This window comes from Drosophila obscura, unplaced genomic scaffold, assembly GCF_018151105.1.
Source record: "Drosophila obscura isolate BZ-5 IFL unplaced genomic scaffold, ASM1815110v1 contig_97, whole genome shotgun sequence".
Taxonomy (NCBI): Eukaryota; Metazoa; Arthropoda; class Insecta; order Diptera; family Drosophilidae; genus Drosophila; species Drosophila obscura.
In genome coordinates this window covers 1,071,162-1,090,643 of record NW_024542891.1, presented here as the reverse complement: position 1 = coordinate 1,090,643, position 19,482 = coordinate 1,071,162, and the positions used below count along the sequence as shown (strand labels likewise).

The 19,482-nt window shown below is 36.4% G+C and overlaps 1 protein-coding gene across 21 annotated transcripts in view; it reads left to right on the top strand.

Annotated features, from left to right (window-relative positions):
* LOC111074393 (small conductance calcium-activated potassium channel protein) overlaps positions 1-18,071 on the top strand; it is a 72,620-nt gene extending 54,549 nt beyond the window's left edge. For 9 of the 21 annotated variants that reach the window (XM_041596263.1, XM_041596261.1, XM_041596260.1 and 6 more), the window contains 7 exons: positions 7,153-7,288; positions 9,056-9,166; positions 9,457-9,584; positions 11,609-11,678; positions 11,813-11,914; positions 12,093-12,262; positions 13,110-13,278. In XM_041596263.1, coding sequence (XP_041452197.1) covers positions 7,153-7,288; positions 9,056-9,166; positions 9,457-9,584; positions 11,609-11,678; positions 11,813-11,914; positions 12,093-12,262; positions 13,110-13,275 — 883 coding nt within the window. In that variant the 3' untranslated portion in view covers positions 13,276-13,278. Of the gene's footprint in view, positions 1-4,516; positions 4,653-7,152; positions 7,289-9,055; positions 9,167-9,456; positions 9,585-11,608; positions 11,679-11,812; positions 11,915-12,092; positions 12,263-13,008; positions 13,354-17,398 lie in introns of those variants that run through there. The other 12 variants (XM_041596262.1, XM_041596259.1, XM_041596256.1 and 9 more) reach the window with 8 other exon arrangements.
* The last annotated feature ends 1,411 nt before the right edge of the window (positions 18,072-19,482 follow it).

Sequence of the window (19,482 nt, the reverse complement as noted above, 5' to 3'; positions counted from 1 at the left end):
ATATATATTGAACAATCATCGCCTTTTTAATAGTATCGCAATACAACGCTACTGAAGAAGCTCAGTAGCTCAACAGGGGTGTTGGGGGATTGGGGGACTTAAGCACAGCCACAGCTTGCAACACTCCCACACACAAACAGTACACGAGTATCCCCCATATATATATATATATTTTTTTTTTGCTTGTTTCATACAAGATTCAGAACACACAAAAATCGAAACAGCAGACACAAAACGCAAAAACACCAAAACAGTACCCTAAGAACCGAGCTCGAATGCGAATGCAACTCTGTAGCATCTGTTGTAACGGTATACAATACAATCGAATGGCAATTGTCAGTGTCACGTAGCGACCAAACGAAATGGATAATGCTTGCATGCGTTTCAATTTATTTACATTTGGCATTCGAGTTCGCTTGTTTTTCTGCACTTCCACTTCCTCCCATCCATTTGCCATTTACCATTTACCACTTCCCTATCCTTCCGTCTGACTGACTGTTCTGACTGTCTGCCACACCAGCAACACCAACCTTTCCCTTCCGACAGTGATTCTCCAGATTGTTTTGTTATACCCTTGCACCAGAGGGTCAAGTAAATTTGTCCGCAGCCAAAGACATATCCGAACCGTTACAAAATATAAATATAAGCATATTGGATCCTGCATCCACAGTGGAGCTGCATCCCTGGTCATTCCCATCTATGAGATTTAATTTGCTTTGCAAGAGTATTCAAAAGCTTTTACGAAGTACGAATTTTGTGTGAATTTGTTTTCCTGCTTGCACATATTTTCCCCCATTTCATCCACTCTCTCCCGCCATTTTACTCTGTTCTTTGTTATGTTGTGCGTGCCTGCAAAATTGACAGCATACAATTTATCGATACATTCATATACATATATATCGAACAAAGTTGATTACACTCTTGCACTTATTCGCTAGGGGTGGAGGGGGGATTGGGATGGACAGAAAGTCAGAATAACAGAAAAATAATAAAAACACAGAAAAAGAAACACAAACACAAAACCAAAACCAACAAAAGACTGTGTAGACTTGAAGAATGCTTCGGGTGGAGACCTTGTAGTAGTGATTTGATTGTCATACATACATACGTGAATATATTCTTAACCCACTTTTGTACAGTTTGTCATTTGATATTTGATATTTTTGCAATTTGTTTCCAAAATCTTTACATTTTTTTCATAACGTTTTTTGTTGCGTGAATGAAAGTGTATGCTCGCTCGCTCTTTCTCTCTTTGATCTCTTCCTATCTCTCTCTCTCTCTCTCCTCTTTGTCTGCTCTCTTTGTGTAGCTTTTACTTCTTTCTATTTGAAAATATTTGACAGCATTCCACTATTCTCCCGTTCCCGTTCCCTCTACGTCTACGTCTACCACTACCCTGTACCACTCTCCAATCTCTTCACGACTTAATATTGGCGCACAGTTGTACTTTCTCTCTTTCTTCCTCTTCCTCTTTCTCTCTCGATCTGTACTGCACTGGGTAATGCCCATTGCGTTTGTCTTGTACTTTTTTCCATACCATCCAGTCCTTTACTCTCTTATTGATCTTTTTGTTGTTCCTTTGAGATTCCTAACTTCTTTTCATTTCCTATTTTTATTGCGGATTTATGGTGCTCCTTATGTTTTCTGTACATGCTCTTCAGTTCATGGAAAACCATGAAAAAAAAAAAAAAAACAAAAAAAAAAACAAAACAAAATATTGATTCTTACATCGCATATTTATTTATTCAATTAAGCTTCAAATTGTGGATTGAACTGCGCCTGCATTTGCTGTAGATCATTTCGTATATGCGTTTGCGTAACATGTGTATATATTATCCATACATATGTACATACATAAATTTGTGTATCCTTTATACAGATACAGTTTCCACATATATAATGTTAATCCACATGTAAGCCCATTATAGGGGAACTCCAACTCCAACTATAACTCGAACTCGAACCAACCCCAAAATAACACTTTCTCTATACTATATGTATGTGTATGTGTGTACATCAACAGGTACATACATCATACATATGTATATGTACATCAGATCAAGTTGTTGTTGCTGTTGTCGCTTGATGTCATACCATATTTGATGTACTCATTGTACAATGTATGTACATGTCTCAAACAACATATGAACATATGTGTGTGTGTGTTTGTGTGTTTGTGTGTGTGTGTGAAAGTCTGCAAAGAAGAACAGAGACAATAAACATACAGAAACAGGAACGGAAACATACAAATACAAATACAGCTTAAACTGAGTCCTCCATATCCTCCTTCATCTTCTTTCTTCTACTTTCTCCAAGCCTTCTACTTTCACTAAGCCTTCTATTCAGCTTCTGCTACTCCTATATAATAGTTTTCCTATACATGATTCAAACTCTATCGATTTCTTTAAATCAAAATATTTTTGTTTTTTAGTTTTTTTTGCGCTTTTGTTTTGCCTTTGGCTTTCTGTACATTGATTTTTGAATGACATAACTTCAACAACCCAAGAAAACATATGCATACATACATACATACACACATATATGCAGTAAATAATGTACAAACTCAGCAATAATAAAACAAAACAAATGGTATATGAGAAATAAAAGAGAAATAACACAGGAAATAATTTTTCAACTTCACTTTTAGAACTTATCTCTGCTTATAAATCTTCCTATTCCCATCCAAAAAATAAACACAGACACATATACATATATGTATATCTTATCTACATACAAACATATGAATCCAATGTTGATCCTAAATATTTTAAACCGAATTGGTTTTGAGTTAATGTGTTGGTACAACTTTTGTGGTTTCTTACAAAATTCCTATAATACTCCTTATCTCAATGTTTTTGTTTATCGTAGAACATTTGGTAGAAATTCTTTAGTACTATTTCGTTTTTAATATCTAAAGTATAGATGGGAGTCGTGTATTATTTTATTCAAGGATTATTATACATACAAAGTAAAAATTTGTCGTCTATTTGTGTACATTCTTCTTTATTTCATTGTAAGTGGATATGTATGTATGGTATGTATATCTTTGTATGTGATCCATCCATATATGTGTATGTGTATCCTTGCTATGTCGTGTGTGTATGTATGTATGTACGTGCGTATTATTGGAGATCCTTAGCACCACACGCATGCATCCAGTCAAAAACCAGCGCGCGAGTCAGCATAGGGCAAACAAAAGGCAAATCCAGGCGACCAAAAACGATCCCACAGGAGTTAGGAATACACGATAGCATACACACAGACACACATAGCTTTTGGCATTTTTGGCATATGATTTTTCACATTGCAAAAACACACACACACCTCAGATACACAGAGCCAGTAGATAGTGGATGGCACCCAGCGGAGATATGGGGGAGTGCCCCCAGGTAGGGAGTGCGGGACAGACAGCTCTCTGATGGCCCTTTTTCAGTCATCCTGCATGTCATACAATATATACAGAGTTACCGTTCAAAAGTCCTCATTTCCAATACCCAAAAAACCACGCATCACCGCTCTACCCGATCCCCAAAAAAAAAAAAAAACAAAAAAAAACAAGTGTCATGCCCCAGCAGCAGCAGCAAGAGGAGGAGAAGAAGGAGGAAGAGAAATTTTAGCCGATTCGAAACTATTCAAACTATAATTATTCAATATTATTCGTGTCATTGTATATTTCCAATTATTCGTATCCAACAATTCCCCCCTCTTCCCCTATATCTGTCTCTATCAAGCTATCTATCTTCTATGTTGCTCTTCAAATCTATTTAAGGATTTTTAATTCGTTGCCCAAAGAAAACAACAAACCGAAAGGAAAAAACAAAATTAGTTTCCTTTAATTTCCTTTTCTTTGTTTTACGTTTAATTACTATTTTTCTTTATTGTTTTACGTTCCTCTTGATTATTTTTAATTATTTCTCTCTGTTCTTTAATTTCTTTTGTACTTATGCGTATTCTTTGATACTTGGAAATTTTCTAAAAATAATCAAAACGAACAAAAAATACCAAAAATATTCTTCAAAAGTAAAAAAAAAAAAAAACAATCGAAAATTTAAACCAAAAAATGTTCACAATTTCACATCTGTTTATTTGTTTACTCCACTTCTCACCCTACTTCTGTATCCACAAATTGCAAAAATACCAACCAACAACCAAAAAATATATATATTGAAATCGAATATCGTAAAATACCAACAAATACAACAACTACCGAAAAAATACCGCAACCAATACGCTTTACGCCTCTGAAATACAAAAAATGAATCAAAAATATTTACTGAAAAACGTAAACCGATTACCAAAAACCGCTAAATACCAAATAAATCAAACAAAAATAAATACGTATCATAAATGAAAAACTATAATTTGTTGCCCCTCCCCACACCATAAAAAAAAATGTATTATAAAAAAAAACCAAATCCTGGTTGAAAACCGCAAACAATTAATAAAATATCGAAAAAAAAATAAACCACCAACATTCGACATATGTATCTGAAAAATTTTCTGTACCATGCGGAAGGTTCCACGATGAGGAGCACGCGAATTTGCTAAACTCCATGTGGCTCACTGCCATCACATTTCTGTGTGTCGGCTACGGCGACATTGTGCCAAACACATACTGTGGACGCGGTATCACCCTCACCTGCGGCATGGTGGTAAGTATTTCCTACAAAAAAGATCCCCAAAAAGTACCCCAAAAACTACCCCAAAATACCCAAAAAAACTACCAAACAAAAAACTCCATTTATGATACCTAAACAAAACAACAAAAGAAAAAAAATAGAACAGAACAGAACAGTTGCAAAAAAAAAAATAGAAAAAAAGAAGAAAGAAAGCAAACAAACAATAAATAAATACCATAATAAGAAATACTATAAACAATAAACTACAACAGAACTAGAAACAACAACTACTATTACTATTTCAAAAAACAAACAAACAACAAGAACATACATCATCAACAACAACAACAACAACAATAGAAATAGCAACAGCAACAGCATATGCCAAAAACCAATTTGTGTGCACATACGATACGAGAAATCGCTTTCCTTTCAAATATTTTTCCTCGAAGAGGAAGTACCGCCTTTAAGGCGCCTACCGCCCCCAAGGTTCATATCGCGAGGCTAAAAAAGAAAGCAGACAACTCGAACATACATATAGTATATATTATAGTAATTGTACCTGTCAAATCACGCATGCAGCGTCGTTTGTGGGTGTGTATACTGACCCGATCCGATCCGATCCAACCAAATCCGACCCCCTGACCTGACCCAGCTTTTCTACGGGTTGGTTTGAGTTCATACCACCAGCACAGCTCCTCATCTACCCTACACGCCCACGCCCCAGCACACACACTTATAAAAACACACACAGAGAAAATACACTATATATGTATATAAATTCAAATTCCTATATCACAACAATCCATTCTGATGGGAGGCACTCGTGGCAGTACTCCTACACCCATGGCCATAACCATATATCCATCCGTACATATTGAGATGATGCCGTTCTGTCTGCCCACATCGTCGCCAAAAAATGGGAGGGCGACTGTCTCTCTCTCTCTCTCTCTTTTTCTCTCTCTATGCCTCTGTTTGTGTCTGTGTCTGGTGGGGGGTTTTACGTTGTTTCAGTTTTCTTTTCTTTTTGTGGGGCAGTTCATTTCCAGCGATAAATAAATATAAATATCAAAATACTATATCTACATACATGACATGACATGACATGCATATATACATATCTACTACATGAATACATACATGATACATACATCTACATGAGTGTGTGTATATCTACATGTGAATTTTACACTGTTGTAAATCATTATCAAAATCTCCACCCACTGCGTGTGTGTGTGTGAGTGTGTGTTTGAGTCGCTGTAATATAAGCATATGCATACATTATATAAGTATATATATATATATACACTCTGTACATAAGAGCACACACATACACACACACCTTCACACAACAGACCAAAGAGCGACCCACCATTTGTACTATATGTTTGTGTGTATTTGTCACTATTTCTGCTTTAAAGAGCGAAACTTTTATTTCCATTTCCGCCATTCCCTTCATAACCATTTCCCAAGGAGGCAGGACAGCAACAACAACACAATTCTCTCTCTCTCTCTCCCCCTGTCTCTGTCTCTCATTCTTAGCTGAGGCTGAAGCGAAACGAAACGACAGCAGAAATTCAACAAACAAATCTTTGTTGACAGCTCCGGCAAATTCTATTAATGTTTTCCCAGTGTGTGCCTGTGGCGTGTGTATGAAATTGAATGTGTGCGTGTATGTTTGCTTTTCTTTTGTTTGTGCACAAAATCCTAGATGGTCCAACTATTACAATCGTACTACGTCTCCATCAAAAGCAAACGAATACAAAAAAAAACACACACATCTGATCACAGATCACAGCTCCCACCTTTTGCTTGTACATCCAGAAGAACCAACACCACCTCCTCCACCCAGTGTGTACATACTTCTTCCGCTATCCACCAAAAAACGACAACTAACGGTTGCGTCGCCTGTACATAACCTCAAAACCAAACCAAAACCAAATCCAAACCAACGTTCTTTTGACCACTACTGTACCTGTGTGCCTCGTCCATTTCTTCCACTTGTTTCCAATTCTGCAGAATGCCCGTTTCAACGTTCCATCATTTTCAACTACTACTTTTTGTTTGATTTTCTTTAAGTTTTTTCGTTATTTTTCCGTTGCTTTCATATATTTTCCGTTCTTTTAAGCTTTCTTTTCCATGCTTTTCGTTATGATTTCGTTTGTTTTATACGTATGTATGCCTTTCGTTCTGTTTGATGAATATCTTGAATTTACTTAAGCCAACTTTGTTTTTAAACGAATTCTTAAAGTTTATTTGTACATTAAGCCAACAATACGATATTTTTCTCTATCTCTCTTTCCCTTTCATTTAAAAAATATAAAAAAAACAACAACAAAACGCGTGTATGCAATTTGACCCCCCTGAAATGAAACTTCAACTGATCTTTGTGATCTATATGCGAACCAAAAAAAAAAAAACCCCCATTTATCATATGCCCTATGCAAATATCAAAAACAAATATTTATGACAAAACCGAAACCAAAATATATATATATATATATATATTGTCGCGACCTCGATTATGGAACAGATTTCATGATGAAGAACATGCGAATCTTTTGAATGCAATGTGGCTGATAGCGATAACATTTTTGAGTGTTGGTTTCGGTGATATTGTTCCGAATACGTACTGTGGACGTGGTATCGCTGTCAGTACAGGAATAATGGTGAGTTTTTAACAAACAACTACAACTACAACAAAACTATTACCAACAATTGCACACAACATAAAAAAAAAAAAAAACCAAGAACTATCATTTATTGATCAATCAACTATTTTCAAATAGTACCTATCGATTTCAATCTACCGATAAAAATCACTTGTAAATAATTACATAAACTGCATACGAATGTTGCCCGCCCACCCGCTCCACAACAAAACGCCCGTCGCAGCCACTTTTAATAAAAAAAAAAAAAAAAAACACTAGAATCGTGTCCTATTCCTAGGTAAATGTACATACATATACAAACATATATACGTAAATTAAATATTTTGTGAAATCTCCATATAAAGAGAGCTTTAGCTACGCGATTGTCCCTGGATTCGGTCACATTTGAGTCTAGCCTAAGATTAGAAGAACAGAAGAGCAACTAGAATTGCTGCCGAGTCGCACAAAACAGGCAACAAATGAATGCCATTAGAGATGGGCAAAGGCCGAACAACAGAATTATTTAAAACTCTGCGACTCTGTTCATGGTGGATATACTCGTATAGCCATGCGCTTAGGGCACCTTCTGCCTATTACAATAATTAGTACACACCTTTTCCACTCCACTACTATTAAATATGTATGTCTGTATACTCTTTCGCCCTATATATATTTCTCTCTCTCTCCCGCTCTCGCTCTCTCTGTCTGTACTTCTATCAAATTATGCTTTTGTGTGGCTTACTTTCTATCTCTATCTCCATCCAATATATTCTCCATATACTATATTCAACTAAATTTCTACCAGTCTTTCTTTCTGCTTTTTTCTTAGACATATTTGATCATGTCGTAGTCGCAGTAAAAGCTATGATACAATAAATTCAAAATAAACCAAATTATGTATTTCAACTCCTAACTTGACTAGACTTTGTTCTCTAGCTAATCGTTACGTACGTTTGTGTGTATGTATCTCTCTCTCTCTCGCTCTCTATCTCTCTCTGCCAGACACCTCTAACTTGTTGTAATACTACATAGACATGTGCCAATCAAATCCAACCAAATATCGTATTTATTTAACTTTAACTCCATTCCGAATAGTACCCACATAATATAATACTTGAAACTAATCCCCCCAAAACCAAAAAAAAAAACCTAACCCAAACATCTAACATCTCTGTATCTTTAAATTCTAAAAAAAGAATATACATACCTATATGCATTTGTCATCTACCGATCGCACATTAATTTAGTCGAAGGAACATTTGCATTCACTGTTCACACATTCATTCATTCATTCATTCAGTCATCGAGAGAATACCGAAACAACATACAAAAATGAATGATGAAAACCGAGAAGAAACGAAAAGAAAATAAAAGCAAAAAAGAAACAAAAAGAAACAGAAACAGAAACATAACCTATGTACATGCTGTAACATCCATAAAAGTCTGTGTGTATTTTGCGAGCAACAACAAGTTCTGGACTATAACTCGATAAACAAATTCATTTGAATGTATAAACAATGAAACAAGCAAAAACTGAATGAAATAACAAACTGACATCAGAGATTGGCTGACATCCAACTCAGACGAGTGCCCCAAACACACACAAACAACACTCAGAATATACTCGTACACCATGCTGCCATGCCACACACATCCACCCATTCCACACACGCACTACGACGACTGAGTTGGGTGTCAATGTCAGTGGAGTGGACGACCGAAACTCACCTTTGACTCAGAGGCAATCACAATCAAATCTCAACATATTGTGCATCGTTCTTACAGGGTGCTGGCTGCACGGCGCTGCTCGTGGCCGTCGTATCCCGTAAACTGGAGCTGACCCGTGCCGAGAAGCATGTGCACAACTTCATGATGGACACGCAGTTAACCAAAAGGGTATAGATCGTCCTTCAATTTGGAATTCAACCCAACTCTCAACCCTAACAACAAAACGGAACACAACCGAAACCGAAAACCGAAAACCAAACTCAAACCCAAACCCAAAACGAACCTTAACGAAACAGAAATTAAACCGGAATGGACGGACAACGACAAAACGGACAGCGGACTCTGACTCCTGGGTTTATCCATTCCAGATACTACATACTATCACCATATGTAACATATAATCAAAAGATGCATTCTAATTTCCTTTGTATACATTTCTTCTTTGAACCAAAATTTAGCTGAAAAATGCTGCGGCGAATGTTCTTCGTGAAACTTGGCTCATTTACAAACATACAAGACTAGTAAAACGGGTTAATCCCGGCCGTGTAAGAACCCACCAAAGAAAGTTCCTTCTAGCTATATATGCGTGAGTATTTTTAGAGATCTATCAATCAACCAACAAAAAAAACCAACCTACCAACAAAAAATCTAACTATCAAACTAAATGTCAGGCTGCCACTAAAGATTAAAGATTAAAGAGTTAAAGAGATTAAATAAACTAAATCAATTATCGAATATCGAAAATAGAGTACATATATCCAAAAAAAAAAAGAAAACTATCAAGAGATACGAGTATATCCGTTTTCAGTGTTGGGGAGGAACGAAACGAAACGAAACGATCGATCATCGAAGCAATTTGTGACTAGTCCTTGTTTGTTTTTGTTTGTCTCTGTCACTCTCTTTCTGTGTCTCTCTCTCTCTCGCTCTGTCTCTCCTCTGTCTCTCTCTCTTTGTCCTGTCAATCTTATGGCATACCTCTCATTTGTCCTACTATATGTAACATGTTTGTCAGATCAATCCAATCCCCAGTACCATTTCCAGTAACAGTAACAGTACCAGTACCAATCCCCAATTCCCACCTTAGTCCCAGTACCCAGTCCACGTTCTCTGTGATACTTCATGCATAAATAAGTAGATTCATACTCTGTTCGAAACCTATTTCATATACTCATCAAACAAAAAAAAAAAAACTGTAGGCAAGCTTTGACGGTACGCGGAAAGCCTCCCATCAGAGTCTGTGATTTGTATATAACGAATAACCAAACAAAATCAATGAATTAATCGATGTACTAAAACAGTTAACTACCAATTACAACAAAATACTAAAAGTAAATGAAAAACCAATAAGATTGAACTCGTTTTACTAGCCTGTAAATAGGTTGTAAAGCCCTGTTTTTACGTTATGCAATAACCGAGACTAGCCACATAATCTAGCATGCAGCGTTAATATTCTAGAATCTCGTATCAAAAACTATCGCAATATCATCAAGCTTCTGCCCAAGTGCCAACAGTTGTGCCACACGTTACACAGCCATCTGTACAGCTATACCTCCAGCATCCATCTAGCAGCAGCAGCAGCAGCAGCAGCAGCAACAGCAGTAACAGCAACAGCACAGCGAGAAACATCCCATTTAAACACACACACACACTCTGAGCACTCTGAACTCTCACTCTGAACACTATGTACTCTGTCCAGATCCTCTGTTCTCTTTTCACTCTCCCACTCTGTGCTCCCTAATATACCCCGATCTATTATCCCCAATCTCTACTTTTCCACTCATACAACAACAAAACACTTGTGACTCGTTGTAGCTAGGATCGTTACGATCTAGTGATGGTTCAGTGATGATTAAAGGCTGAAAAGATATGATGATATTTTCACGATACGATTTTCTGTAATTTTAGCGCCACAAAAAAAAAAAAAAAATATATATATATGAATTTTCTTTTTTCTATAATCTAATCAAATATCTACCCATAACGGCACATCAAATTTTACACCCGCAAAAAAAAAAAAAACCAAATAAATATATAAAAAATAAAAAGATTTTCAGTGAACTTTCTAATGCAGTGCGTCTCAGAACTGTAAGACTGCCGTCTATATTCCTCTTATTATTCCACAATTTTACGAGCAAATCCCTTTTGCATAAATATCTTTTGAGAACAATTAGTTATTTGCATTTTTGTATTCGCTTTTATTCGATATACTCGTATTTATTTATACATATATTGCCATGATTAATCATATATTCTATAACCGGCTTTCTGAAATGTTCTGAAACGTGCTGTAATCGTTGTCCGATTCGAAAATAATCCATCAAAAACTGATCTTCCGGCAGGCCGGAACAAAACGATCCCCGATTCCAAACACAGGATCGGATCGTGTGCATAACAGAGTTGTAAGGCTATAAGGTTGTAACGTTGTAAGGTCGTAAAGGGAATGAAAAGTATGGAGATCAAGAAGCAGCTACTCCTACTAAAAAACCAACAACAAATTAACTGCAAATAGAATGAGATTTTAGTGCTAATGTGCGTTGGCGCAACCACTTTGTGAATGTACTGAAATAATGTAATCTTTATAATGTTGATGACTCTTCCAATGCGATGCAGGTTGCGAAAAGTTAAAATGGATCAGCGCAAACTAATGGATAATGCCAACACAATAACCGATATGGCCAAGGTAGCTAGCAATCAAAAATATAACCTTTATAGAATATCTGTGCAATTCTCGTATTTATAATGTGTTATTTATGTACATTTGTATCAAATATGCCGATACACGATACACGATACCAATGCATTTCACATTCACAGACACAAAATACCGTCTACGAGATAATATCGGACATGTCTAGCCGCCAGGATGCCATCGAGGAACGCCTAACAAATCTAGAGGACAAAATGCAGAACCTACAAGTATGACAAACAATCGTATTGAAAATCCCATCCCATACACCATTTGCAATAACATCAATGCTCGATGCACTGATTGAATGCCACTGAGTCCACTTCACACACATATGTTTTATATGCACACTCCACAATATGTTTGTTTATATGTGGTTATGTATGTTTGCTATTATCCATCCCACAGGAGCACATGGAAAGCCTTCCGGACCTATTGTCTCGTTGTCTGACCCAACACCAGGAGCGCATCGAGCAACGACGGAACTTTTTACACCCAGACACTGCTGCAGCCCCCATCCAACAGCCAACGCCCCAATCGATGTTCAATGCAGCCCCCATGCTGTTCCCCCATTCAAGGTGAGTTCCTAGCTCCACTCTTTCTTCGTCTCTATCTTTCATTGTGTCTTTGTCATGTTCATTATCCACATCCACTCATCTCTTCATCATCATTGCCCATCCCCCATCCCCATCCCCCATCCACCATCCCCATCCATCATTCCACATCCACATGTCTATCATTAAAGCGAATCTTGTGCCTGTCATTTCAATTTGTTTTCGTTGTCTGTGAATTGTGCGGGGCTGCGCCTCATGCCATGCCATCATCTAGTGTTCATTTGTAAATATATATTATACACATAAATTTTCTTGATGTCCACTTGCACACTTGAATCCTCCAAATTACATCCCCAAAACTCTATGATACCTCCCACCAACCCCCCAAACAATCCAAAAAGAAAAAAAACCAACATCCTCCTTCTCCATCTTCTATGCAAGATTCATATGATTTACGACTGTGACGCTTTGATTGAGGGACGACAGAGCATGGCAGAGCAAATTGCAAGAATATAATGCTGGATGAGCTGTTTTGAATTCCCATCGATATTTTATCGACGCTATCGCTCTCTTCGATAAATAGACAGTTACTCAGATTAGGGATTACAAATTTACATATATTTTTTTTAATTTCAATCTCATCGCTTTATCACAATATCATAAGAATATATCTTTCTATACATTTTCATTGATCTTTCATTGATTTTTCATGCATACACACACCGATACACCGATCCACCGATCACTGATCCACTGATCCATCGATACAGATACACACCCATACAGAATCGCCAAAGTTAAATTTGTTTTTCGAAAGCGTACTTTGATAACAACAACGACAATTAACAATCGAATAATGCTTTTTGCATAGAAGTGTTCCCTCATCCAATAACGCCGCTGCTACTTACCATTGGCCAACAAGCCCTATTTTGCCACCTATATCTAGTAGAACACCACATTTAGTGCCTGATACTCACATGCCATCAAATGGATCTGCAGTTAATAGCTACGCATCTTCCAACAAATACGGCAGCTGAATATCAGAGAGAAGAGAGCGCTCCAGTTCCGTGATTAACATCGAGATGCTACCATTAAAGCTCCCATCCCCCAAAACTACGTCAACATTAACGTCAACGTCAACGTCAATGTCTATGTCAAAACCAAAAGCCATGTTGTCGTCGCCGCCACTAGGCGCTGAGACCGCGCTGAGGCAACGTTTGCATTCGCCGTCGTTATCGCAATCCCAATCCCAATCGCAGTCGCAGTCGCAGTCACAATCCGTACAATATCGGGGAATATCACAGTCACTGGAATACCTGTTGCATCGCGTTGGTGAAACAATACCACCGGTCATACCAGAGGATATTGAATCGCCAACAAATACGAACACGAACACGAGCAGCAACAGCAACAGTTCACCGGACCAAAATGTCATAGAGATGTGTACGATGACTGTACCATCATCGAGCTCAGCGCCGGTATTCAGCCGAAAAGCGGCCCTGACGCCAAAGCAAATCGACGCTAGCGATGGCAGTGGCAGTGCCAGTGCCAGTGGCATTGTGAAATCGATAACAATAACGGACCCACTGACTGCAGCACTGACGACATCGATGCCGATGACGATGACGACGACGAGTGGCACAGCCGCCTCAGTGGTTGCCTCAAAAAAGATCACTGAAAATAAGTTTACTAGAAAGAGAGAACGTGTATGCAATAATAGTAGTAATAGTGCTAGGTAATAATAGTAAATAGTAAATAATAGTGGTAATAGTAATATTAGTAATTCTACAAGTCGAATTTCGAATGTCGGCCTTTTGTAAATAAAGCCTCTTCGGAATGAGAAACAAACAAAACTCAAAACTCAAAACTGAAAAGGAAAAACGCTAGCATATATACATACATACGAAATATGCATACATTAAACATATGTTATATACTTACGTGCATATATGTATATGTATGTATGTCTGTCTGTGTTGTACACACACACACACACACACACTCTTATGGAAATATATGTATATATAGCCCCGAAAAGAAACGAAAAACATATACATAAATATACTTACTATATACAATGGTGTAATATTTTTTTTTCTAAGTTTTAGGCTATAGAAAAATATTTGTAATTTTCACCTTTGGTGCACCGAGAGGTGGGCCTGTGTTTTGCATACTACTAAAATTATATACAAGTATATAAGTATGTATATACATATTTCCTTGCATAAGTGTGTGTGTGTATGTGTGTTCGAGAGGGAATGGGATGTTCCGGATGTGATCGGAATCTGTACGATGGAAGAGGCGTGCTTTATCATCCACAGATCATAAAAAAAATGCCACACCACAGCAAACTGAAGCGCTCAAAGAACCTATTTTTACATACACTCGCTGGAACACTCCCTAACCACCCAGCCGCACTTCCTGTAATATCTTTTATGTGCAACACTTTTCTTACGACCATACCCTCTGCCAATCAACGCCTATTCAGAACATGTCCTTCCTCTCTGTACGCATTTTTGTGTGTGTTTTATGTAATGAAAAAATGCAAAATGTAAATGGAAAAACGAAAAACAACAACTAGAACAATTATATATACAACAAGAACAAGAACCCACTATATGTATAACTGTAGAGCGTAAGATGTTATAAGAACTATCTACTAGAAATCGCGTTGAAACAGTAACCAAAATCAAACGAAGAACAAAGAAGTGAGGAACAACCCACAAAAAAGTAGTACATACTATTGTACATCTACTAGCGTCTGGCTTTAACTAAACTAATGAAACAAAAACCAAAAACCAATTTAATGGAAACACGTTTGTTGTTGTCTTCATTTTCTACATACCTATATATATATGTATCTATGTATATATATATCGGTACATATTTCGAGTTGTTCGTTGTTTTTTGCCTTTTTCTTTTCTACCAAAAGAAATTATGAACTCAATTAAGAACCTGACTAGCTTTCGAGGGAGTTACTTACGTGACGAGAAGACATTGATAGTAGACTAGACTAAATGGAAACCCAAACAAAAATAAATACAAAAAACAGAAACGAATTAAAAAGTAAAATGAAAGTAAATTAAAAGTAAAAGTAAAAGTAGGAGTAATCAAATCGATATAAAGAGAAGAGAACAATTTTAATTGAACTTTTGTAACATATTACATTTAGAAATTCACATTAATTTACAAGAAACCCCTACCCTAGCCGGTAAACAGAACTAAATCTAGGCTCCAGAATAGAACCAGAATAGAGGGCAGAGCAGGTGGGAAACAGAGTGGTGTAGGAGGTGTAGGAGCTGTAGGAGGAACCCCCCCAAACAAAAGATATAGTGTACGAGTAGTCATAATAGCAGAAGTGGCCGAGCTACGTAAAGATTTTCTAAAGATTCTAAAAGGAATTATATATACTCTATATATATATAATATATATACATATACTTACTATTACAAGTATTAACAGAGGGCATCGAAGTTACTCGAAACTTAGAGAGAATAAGGTAAAAACTAGGTAAATGCATAACTTCAACAAATGCTTTGTAAGGACTCAACAAAACAAGGAGGAGCAAACAAGATATACAACTGAATTCCCCAGATAGTGCCCCAGTCCCCGACCTCGACCCCGAACCCGTTCCTAGCCCCCTGTCCATGCCCCTGCAACAAGCTCTAGAACCGAATATGTAGAACCCGTACAGAACCACCAAGGGCCAGCAAGGATCAAAATATCTGTTTAATCTATAGACTATATATAGCCATAGGTGCTGTAGATCCCTTAAGCCAATTAACGTATCGGAGTTTCCCTTTAAAGACCAACATCCCCACAACAGCCACAGCGCCCCGCACCTCGCGACAGTCCACGAGATTGACTTTGATTTGGAATCCCCTTCCCAACCCCTCAAATAATGAAAAGAAAAGCAAAGAAAACCAAAAGTTTCTCAACTGTCTGATAGGTGTAACTAACGAGTAATATACAAAAATATATCCCCGAGAGATAGATAGAGCCAGGAAGAGGAATCCTAAGAAGAGCGAAGGAGTTTCAAAACAAAACAAAAAGGAGAAGACAAACGAAACAAACGAACTAAACGAACCCTTAACAAAAATGTGTGTATACCTATTTATAATATTGAATATTTAAATTGAAATGAACGTTCAAGACTGCTGTCAAAATAGCTTTATCATAAAATAAATAACAAAAGATCTACACAAGACACAGAACAAGAACAGATCACAAATATAAAACAGATCCGAACCGATCGGAAAAGAGCAAAACAATTACAGTACAGAACATAACATAACATAACATAACATAACATAACATAACAAACTAAGCAGACACACACACAGTCAGAACACAGACAAACAAACCTACACAAGACACTGACATGGAATACGCATACGCCCAGCTTTAAAGTTATGTATTGATGCATATTTGGGTTTCAACTCTACAACAACAACAAAACAACAACAACTTTAAACGAAAAAATATATCGATATATGTATGTACAATGTACATACATATGTGTCGATAAGCGATATATCAAATCGAATTGAATCGAAACGAATAATTGGTACAAGAACAAATTCCCGCTTCAACTGGTTTCCTTAAGCCCCACAAAAATGATAAACAAGTTAAAACTTAAAACAAAACCAAAACCAAAACCAAAACTTTGATATGAGGGACCGAAATTTCAAATGGCAGGTCTTTATTATACAAAATACCGAAAACAAAAACTAAAAGCAAAATCAAACAATTCAAGCGAATCTTTGTCTAAAAACTGAACCCACAAAAAAAAAAAAATTACGAAGCACAACAAGAAAACCAACAGAATCACTTTATAATAAAACATGATTTTGAGACGCATTTTGAGCTGGAATACAGTTGCAGTTGCAGACACAGGACACACGACACTCGACACAGCTGAATTCATGAATGAGCACCACACCATATCTTTGGCTAAACGTTGTTCCTTTCGGATGTAGTATGTACTTGTCCAGTCGTCCCTGCTGCCCTGTTGCCCTGTCGTTTGTCCAGTCCCATGTCCTGCCTGTCTGTGTTGTCTACTTTGTGTGTTGTTTTTGTATATTTTTCTAATACGGATTCTAATTCCATATGCATACATGATAAATTTATCTTGTGTATGTGTATATTCTTTTCTTCAGCGAATTGTAGAGCTCGTGGGGTACTGCGAAAATCACAAAGTGTTGCACACGCCTGATCCTAGTACCGAACTGAACTGGATACAAGTTCTCTCAATCGTCCATCGAATACCAGGAATACCTGAATACCCAAGCCGAAATAGCAGTTTTTTTTTTGGGTACATTTACACGCCCAGAACTATAGTATACTATATGTACAAAAATAGAGGGTGCCCCCCAACAACCCCAGAACAGATTCCAGTCCCTTCCTTTTTCCCGCTCCTTCAACTATTGTATGTAGAATGGGGTATGCAACAAATATGTAGTGTTATACATACAGATAAACACCTCACACACACACACACACACACATACATATATAAATATAAATACATACATATACTAATATACATACATGTACAGAAGGTCTAGAGAGTATATACCCACAGATGTACCCGCGACAACACAACAAATAAGATCATATTTGACTTTATATGTATTATAGTAATGTATTCAGTAGCTAAATCGAAAGCCGAAGCAAAGACCAATTTATTAAACGACAAACTAAAATGAAAAAAAAAAATGGAAACGAAAACCGAATAAGAACAATTATTATGTTAAACTAAACAATAAAGGATGATGAGGATGATGTAGAGGACTTGGAGATGAACGCGAAGAAGCAGTCGAAAAGTGAAACAATTTTTTATTGAAAACAAAACAAAAAAAAAGAAAACCCTAAGGAAATTAAAACCTAAACTAGAATGCATTGCATGATTTAAACAAACAAACAAAATGGGAGAAAATAAACCGAAACTAAAGTAAATGCAACTAAATCTAAAACTAAAGTCAACTAAACTAAACCTTAAACTAAAACTAAGTAAATCTAAATTAAACTTAATTAAATTAGTATAAAAGAAAGGAAAAGATTTAATTTCTTAAAGAAATACGTAGGAGAATTTAAAAACCACAAAAAAAAAAAAAAAAAAAACCCCCAATGAAAAAATAGTTTATTTTGACTTAATTATATTGTATATTTAAATTTAAATTTTAAAAAAATTAAACCGATACCCGAATCAGAAACCAAACAAAATATATTGTTATATATATGTATGTATCTTATCGAGGAACCGTGTTTTGCAAAAGCTTTAATATTTAGGGTGCCTACATTTGCTAAATTAGTATTTTAGGATAAAAAAAACCAAAAACCTTAAAAAAAAACAGACCAGAAATACAGACACCACAGACACAAAATAGCATTAACATAGAAAACAGATGATAAAGATGAGGATTCGAAAGCCTAGTTATAGACAAAAACCGACAAAAGAAAAGCAGAACACTAGACCCGCGTAATGTTTGGTAAAGTCAAGAATCTAAAGCTAAGAACAACCCCAAGCCCAAAACCAAAAGAAAAAAAAAAAAAACAGAAACACAATTGAGAAATACCATAAAAAAAACAGAAGAACACAAAACCCAAAACCAAAAACAAAAAACAAAAAACCAAAAATAATGCAAATATTGTATTTGTATTTGAGATATGAATTTTAAGAATGTTTATTAGACTTACGATTTGTTATTTTGTATACATATATATATATCATATGTATTATGTATGTAGCATAAACTGATCAGATCTGATGACGATTGTAATTTTTTTTTTTTTTTTTTTGCTCATTAAGCATTTACCTCGTAAGAATTCCCACTATTTATAGCAAATTTACCGTATTTCATAAAATCAATTGCTGTACTGTTACAATGTACACTTCTCCCCCTTCCCATGAAAGATCGAGAATATATATGAGAAGACGAAGAAACGAATGAGAATAGGAGAACAATGATCGAGGACGAGAATGAAATGAGATCTGTGGGAGGAGTAGGGGCAGAAGGAGAATGCCCCCCCCCCCCCACCCCTAAAAGTGTAAAATATTAATTAAAAAACCAACAAAAAAAAAACAAAAGAGAAAAATTGAAATTTTAACAATAATAAAGGGCTTTGTATGAAAGAAAAACCAACAAAAACTGAATAAAAATAAATTAAAAATATAAAATCTGGATAGGATTTATTAATGGCATTTGAGGGGCTGTTCGGGAAAAGGGCGCCCTTAAAAATG